The sequence below is a fragment of the Nestor notabilis genome, unplaced genomic scaffold (assembly GCF_000696875.1).
Source record: "Nestor notabilis isolate BGI_N333 unplaced genomic scaffold, ASM69687v1 scaffold35688, whole genome shotgun sequence".
NCBI lineage: Eukaryota > Metazoa > Chordata > Aves > Psittaciformes > Psittacidae > Nestor > Nestor notabilis.
Window position 1 is genome coordinate 10984 of NW_009940261.1, and position 7687 is coordinate 18670.

The 7687-nt window shown below is 35.6% G+C and overlaps 1 protein-coding gene across 1 annotated transcript in view; it reads left to right on the plus strand.

Moving 5' to 3' along the window:
* LOC104410160 (RUN and FYVE domain-containing protein 2-like) overlaps positions 1-4607 on the plus strand; it is a 14192-nt gene extending 9585 nt beyond the window's left edge. Inside the window, exons 7-11 of the mRNA XM_010020248.1 lie at positions 277-378; positions 1097-1213; positions 1821-1988; positions 3373-3470; positions 4347-4607. Coding sequence (XP_010018550.1) covers positions 277-378; positions 1097-1213; positions 1821-1988; positions 3373-3470; positions 4347-4455 — 594 coding nt within the window. The 3' untranslated portion in view covers positions 4456-4607. The remainder of the gene's footprint in view (positions 1-276; positions 379-1096; positions 1214-1820; positions 1989-3372; positions 3471-4346) is intronic.
* The last annotated feature ends 3080 nt before the right edge of the window (positions 4608-7687 follow it).

A 7687-nucleotide genomic window follows, 5' to 3' on the forward strand; every position in this document is an offset into this window, starting at 1 on the left:
GAATTGAGAGTCTTTAAGTCATAATAAGCAATTCTTTACCAGATGTGAAATAATGAAGTATCTTGAATGCACATGCTATTCTGTAATGAAAGTGCTTCCTACTAAACCCAAGAGCTGTATGTTTTCTTTAAAAACAATTAAACCTCAGTTTGGTAGACTGTGAGAATAGAGCACAGAATGTCTTGGTCTTGCATTCATCAGAATGTTTTTTTCTTTATTTCCATTCACAAAAGTGGTCACCCTGCTTTTTCCTTTTTTTTTCTCTTAACTTTTCAGTTAGCAATAGCCAAAAACAATATAATTAAACTCCAGGAAGAAAACCACCAATTAAGGAGTGAAAATACTCTTATTTTAATGAAAACACAGCATCATCTGGAGGTATAGTAGTTTTACAGCATTTAGTGTAGTAATGTTGTGTGGTTCATTGTCGTTCAAATGTTCTTATGTAATAACTGGAAGCAAGCTGGGAAGCTTTATAACAGCTTAAATATGTCAAAATTATAGGACACTAGATTGTTTTATAACTGTATGCAAATTTTGCAGCATTTTTCCTTGTATTCTTTCTAATTTTCTTACCTTCTTCCTTTTTTCATTAGACTGTAAGCTATATCTAAACATTTAAGGCAGTATTACCTGAAAACCTTGTCAAAATAGCGTGTGTTTTAGTTGGCAAATGTCTATTCTGACTTGTCTCATTATATGGAATGTCATTTGGAGTAGTTGTGTATACAATTGCTGAACTATTTTTTTAAAGCTGTTGTTTGTACTTCCTTGTGTAGCTGCTTGTATGTGTTTCACAGGATAATTGGTAAAAGCACAGGTTAAGCAGATGTTTGGATTGCTTAGTCCTGGAACAGTTGTGTGTTAGAGTGACTTACTGAAGGAGGACTGTACTGCAGTATAGATGTTTATTTTGCTAGATATACTAAATTTTCACTGTAAAACTGATGACCACATAGCAGAAACAACTTCTTCCATGTTTGTACTGTGCTTGGAGAATGTATTTTGAAGTTCCACCCTCCCTTCCCCCAAGTGTTAAATTCATGCTATTAATTGCTAAACTTGTGAGGAAGAAAGATTTTCTATCTCTTTGTAGGCAACTAAAGTGGATGTTGAAGCAGAACTTCAGACATACAAACACTCCAGGCAGGGTTTAGATGAAATGTACAATGAAGCACGTAGACAGCTTCGAGAAGAATCACAACTTCGACAAGTAAGTGTTCTTTTCTAGGATCACACAGCACTTCTAGAAAAGATTATGCTTGAGAAGAGTCTGTATATAAATATTTCTAGTTTTGCTTTTGCTGAGCTTAGATGCTGCCTTTCATCAACTTCAATTGCCTTTTCTTTAACTGCCTGTAATAAGAAGGGATTTTTAACAGAGCAATCAGTACATAAATATTCCTGTAATGTTGTTGCTAGAGCATAGTAAAGAAAATACATTTTCTTCGAGCAATTTTTAGATTGCTAGTAATACTGTATGCTCTGTGCGTACGCCAAATATTTCTTGTGAAAACAGAAATCCTTTAGTTCTATTTTTGTAATTAATACTTAGGCAATTTTATGCAATACTGGCAGGGTAGTTTCTTAAAAGTTATCTTCTCCCAAAGTTAAAAAAACCCCAAAACATTGGTCACTAAGTATAGGAGAGTGTAACTTTTATGTAGTGGATAAATTGCAAAGTTAAAGAGGGACAGAATTTCTGAAGTGGTGGAATAGGTGATGCTGCAGCACTATTAGAGTTAGCTTTTGTCTTTTCAAAATGGAGATAAAATGTTATATAGTTATTTAAATATTCTGTGTGGCTTTGTGCTTTATAGGATATGGAGAATGAGTTAGTGGTTCAAGTTAGTATGAAACATGAGATAGAACTTGCCATGAAGTTGCTGGAGAAGGACATCCATGAGAAGCAGGATACCCTCATAGGCCTTCGGCAGCAGCTGGATGAAGTTAAAGCAATTAACATGGAAATGTATCAAAAGCTGCAGGTAAAGAAACAATCTGCTGTTAAACTGATGAAGTGACTTCGGACTGAGAGATGCGTTACAGTTTTATTTAGTTAATACTGCTGTTTTCTTAATTTTTGGTTTCTTTCCACTTCTTACATTGGCTTGTGATTTTTGAGCATTTTGATGCAAGTATGATTTCACGCAGAGAAGTTCTTAAGACAGTCAGTTAGTGGCTTTATAGAAGAAAAGAGCATGCGAGTAAGTTCATGGCCTAAGAACATGCGGTGTGGAATAGAGAGAGTAAAAGTGTATCTAGTGATAATGACACTTTTTGACCTGTGTTGTATAAAAAACCAGGAGAATGTAGGCAGATAGTGATGAGCTGAAGACGACATCTGAACTTTCAAAGTAAGGAAAGGCACTTGGAAAATAGGTTGTGTTAAATGGAAAAAGCTAATTACAGTTTGGTTTCGTTTTCATTTTTTAACCTGTTAACAAATTAAGAAAATCTGTAACAAGGCAATGCTTTTTTTTTTTTTGGAAAATACGGATCTTAGAGACCCAGTATGCAGCTAACAGATGTCCAAACACCAGGGAATCACAGAATCATACAATAGTTAGGGTTGGAAAGGACCTTATTTATGCAGAATATAAATCTTATTTATGGAATAAATTATGAAAAACAGCACAAGAAACCAATCAAATCTGTGGCAGAATGAAGAGGAAAAAACTGGGATGCTGTAGAGAGATAATTGAGGTGATAGACAAATGATGCTAACTTTTGCACCTGCAGCTGTGACAAAACTGGACCAGACGAAATATAAATAGAACTGGAAAAAATGATGTTTTTCGGTATGTTCGGATCTGAAGGGTTTTGTTTTTCTTTTAAATCTGTACTTCTAGGGACTGGGGGTAACACTGATTTCACTTAATGACATTCAGGCCCACTTTGTGGGTACAGTGAAACAGTTTAATCATGCCCAGTCTCTGCTGCCTAGGGACCAGTTGATAAGTGTTGATCTGTGCAGCAAGTGTGATGCTCTACCTTTTATTTGATCTTCAAGCCACAGTCGTAACAGCTCTGCAAGCAGTCAAAATCGTGAAACATGTTAGTAAAATTCTGAAAAGATTTTTAGGTGTATATGGTAGTTTGGTAAGAGTTGGAGAACCCTAGTGATTTCCAGGACTAAGCATCTTACTTCTTTACTGGTACAGTTCCAATTGGTTTCTTGAAAAGATGAGCAGTGAATTTACGAGTAAAATTTTAAGTACTGTCAACCACATTTTTTAGATGGGAATGTGTAAAAATGAACAAAATCTGAAGCCATAACATTTTTCCCTTCAGATACTGGAGGAAAAAACCCCTGTGAGGTGAAAGTGTAATATATACCTGCTTCAGTTTTAACTTTTTTTTGTAACACAGGTTTCTGAAGATGCTATGAAAGAAAAGAATGAAATAATTGGTCGATTAGAGGATAAGACTAATCAAATTAATGCAACTATGAAACAACTAGAACAAAGGTACAGGACCATCTTTGCTTTTCTTCATTCATGTTTCCATCCCCTTACATTTTACTGCATTCCTACACAGTTGCCACTGAAATGTAACTTTCAACTAGAATGTTTAACAAGAACATTTTTGAAACTTTTACTAGTGCTTTACTGTTTGATTTTTTTTTTTTTGTCTTTAAAAAATACACACTTGCTTTTAAATAGAAACTTAATTTTTCAGTTTTCTTCTTCTACCATCTTTCTTGTCCTAGGTTTTTGTGCTGATATCAGAAGTTGTTTCAGCTGTTTCCAAAATTGTGTTGTTATTACCTCTTCCCCCTTGTCCCCACCTGAATGAAATGCAATAGAAACCAAAGCATTAATCTTGCTTATACTTAAGCATGTGCTTAATATAAACATTTAATGCCTTCATGGATCAGTGCTGTATTTGCTGAAGGTATTAAAATTGTTGTCCATTGCTTTGGAAGTACCATTATTTTCAATGACATAATGATTTCTTTACATTGAAAGGCTGAAAAGTGAAAGACTAACCTTCCAGTATATGAATTTACATTATGGTTAGACTGCATGTATTATGTAATATTAAAATGTGATTCATATATTTTAATTTAGTGGCCTATATTCAGCATTGATCTTTTTAACTGTAAAATATAACATATCCATAAGCCCTGTCATATGTTGGTGTTTGACATGTCCTTTTTTTTGTTTAAATCTGATTATGAAAAACATGGCTATGTATTAAAAAATTTAGTGACATGAATATTCTTTTATTGACATCCTTTTTCCTCTTTTTTTCTTTTTCTTTTTATTCTTTATCCCAATTTTTGTTTTTAATATTTTGCTGTCTTCATCTGTCTTTGATTTTTGTCCACTGCATTTATGAAGTGACAAAGATCTGTTAACTCAAACTAGGACTATTGCAATGTCATTCGTCAAATGTGCCAGCAATGAAGCTCAGCACCAGTATAAACTTGTCAAAGACATATCATTCTGAAAGCTCCTCCAGATCTGTTGTGTTTAAATAATCACTGATAAAATATAACTTAAGAAATTTAAAATTACAACTTTAAATATAAAGTGGTATTAGAAATCCTGCACTGTAACTGATCGTAGCTGGGTTCTGTTTCGTTTTCTGTAAGAACATCATCTCCGATCTCACTTTAGTTCTCTTAACAAAAAAAAAAAGTAACCTACTGCACTATTGTTGAGCAAATGTAAGCTAGTTTTCTAATGCTGTTTAATCACTTCTTAATTGTCAAAGTTTATTTTAAAAGGTTAGCTATCTTTGTACATTTTTATGACATTTGTTTCTGATTAGTGGGTTTTCCTATTCTTTATGCTACTAACAGATTTTAAAATTAGCTATTCTGACTAATATATGCCTTCCCCCCTGCTTATTTCTTTCACTGTAAGGCTGTATTTATCCCAAAAGTATGCTTTTTTTTTTTGTTTTTTTTTTGGGTTGTTTTTTTTTTTGCTTGTAACTAGCACTGTTTTCTTAAACAGAGTGATGGGAGTTTGGGGGAAGGGGGTTGAGCGATATATCAGAACAATGTATTTAGAAAAAGAGTGTAGTGTCGACATATATGTTCAGTATATACAGTGGAGGAATTACAGGGTTTGGGGAAAAAACAGCTAAAGATGTGGGGTAAAATATTTTCATGGAATTAAAATGTGTTTGGAGCCTGGACTTGGCTCCCGGCAGGAAGGGCAGCGCGCTCTAGTAAATTCTGTAGTTGTGATTCCTGCCTAGAACAGCTGCAGTATGATAGCTACAGTAGAAGTTGTAGTGATAAATAGGATTTACATTTAGGGCCAAGATTCTCAACTTATCTAACTTGCTTGTCAGCTAAGGATCTTGCCCTTCTGTGGCTTTATCTACCCTGTAATCATAACTTCTGGTTTTGCCCAACCCCTTTTCCCTCCCTCCACCCATCATTAGGCAGTCTTCACAACTCATTTCTGCTCTGAGTTGGTACCTCCTGCACTGCAGAAATAGAGTTATAGCTGCTGACTGCCTTTGATACACTTCCCAGTGTTTGCTCTGAAGTGTGGAGGGGAAGTTGACTGGGAAAAGAATCTTAGGGACTTTCAGAAAGAAGGGGATGTGTTTGCAAAAGTGGAGGCAGGGCACAGTAGTTCAGAAAGGGTTTCTACTCCATGATTATATACTGCCTTATTCCTTGGTTTGGTAGCAGAAAGAGTCTTTAACATGTGCTGGCTACTGAAAAATAAATATCTCCCATCCTTAAGAAAACCCAAACCAGAAACACTGAATAGAACAACAGGTAGACCACAACAGAAATAGAAGCATAAACTGTCTCACGGTCATCTATGCAAACAAGTATCTGCCTCAGTAGGATCTGAATCTCAAATCCTGCTGCAAACTAGGTCAAGCTCAGCATTTGTCTGAATTACAGCGTTGCAGTTAGCCTTGGTGCTAAGTCTAGAGGTTGGTGCTGTAGTTTGGTTTGGCTAGCAAACTCCCTTTCTACCTTTGTCATGGAAATGACACTGCAGTTTGATTTGTGATTAAAGGAGGGGTTTGAGTTACTTTTGGTGTTGCTGTCTTGTGTAGCTTCATTCAGCTGCTTCTGCCCAGTGAATTGACCCTGCTTTTTCCCAGTAGTCTCCTTTCCATACATGTTTTGGCCCTCGGTGCACTACCATTGCAGATGTGACTGGGAACATTCTGAAGACAACTGGTATTGTTGAATGAGATAGTACACACTTTATAAGATAGTTTAATTCCAGCCTTTTTTCACTTGTGTACTAGCAGCTTTATAAACTCCTGCTGGTGCAGCTTCATCAGTAGAAGCACAAATGTAGACATATTGCTGACTTAATTTCTTTTTAGCTGACATTGGGAGTTGTGAGTTACTCCACATTCAGCTAGCTGCTGGGAAGTGAGAAATCAAGCACAGAGTATCACAGGTTTCTCTCACCACTTACCTGAGAGGCCCTCAAAACAGTTTTATTAAACACAATGCAGCAGGTGGGGACATTCAGTGGTATTTTACAGGCTCTTTTACTCTCCTACCCTTTCATCAAGACAAGTGTAGCCATGATATAGCACAAGTTCCATTTTAGTACTTTCACTTTTGTTACATCATCTTTTTTTGAACTGAAGAGTTGACCAAGCAGAGAGGAACCACACTGAACTAATGGATTCCAAGGGGAGTGCTAGCTGAAGTAGAAGCAAAACCCTGGAATTCAGAAGGGAAAGATTAAATTAAAAAAAACCCCAAACAATCCCCAATTTCTTGATTAATCAGTTTTATTTATTTTGTCTATAATATGGAGCTATTTTAACCAGTGTAAGAATGCATTATTTTTAATACAGATTATTTAAATTAATTGAATAGTATGATGTAGTAGAGGTAGTTCTAGTAATGTAGTGGGACATGTCAGGGTGTGTCATCTTGTATTAGGCTAGTTAAGATTTTTTGCTATTTGATTGCAGTGCTCTGTATTCAGTCTTAAGCCTGAATTGTTTTGAGCTGCTTTTGCACAACACATGGTCTGCCCTGTCTTAATGGGTCATTAGTACAAACCAAGTGCTTTTACAAGTTTTATTTGGAGGGAAGAAAAAAGCTTCCAAAAAAAAAAAGCATCAAGGAAGGTATATGCTTCAATTCTAAAATATGTATCATTATGCTTTGGCATCTGTTATTCATGAGCATAAAATAAAACAGTGATTACTTACAGTGATTACTCTCTTACTGTATGAAAAAAACAGGAGCTAGTTCTGTAGGCATTGTATGGATTTCTCGTTTGAGTTTGTGAGTTTCCCCCAAACTTTATTTTTATTTAGAAATATTTCTATTTCCCCATTTTTTCTTTTATTTGTCTTCTTCACCCTCTACACCCTAGTTCTAGCTTCAGTTTTACCCAAAGTTGATTTGAATTACACCAGATTGCAGCAAGCAGAGAAGGCTCAAATGGACGCTGAGGCTGAGGATGAGAAACTTAAACAGGAATATGTGAATAAATCTGAAAGTCTGCAGAAAGAATTCTCCCAGAAGGAGAAACAGCTGTAAGTACATCTTTCCTGTTTGGAAAAATATACACCAGTAAACATTCTACATTGCAACATGTCCTGTGTCTTCATACACATTGGTTGTTGATAAATGGTTTTGAACAGAATGTAAATATTAACGTTCTTCATGTTAGGTACTTGCAAGGTGGAAGAAAATATGCCACTCCAGGAAAGTCAAGCTACCTTT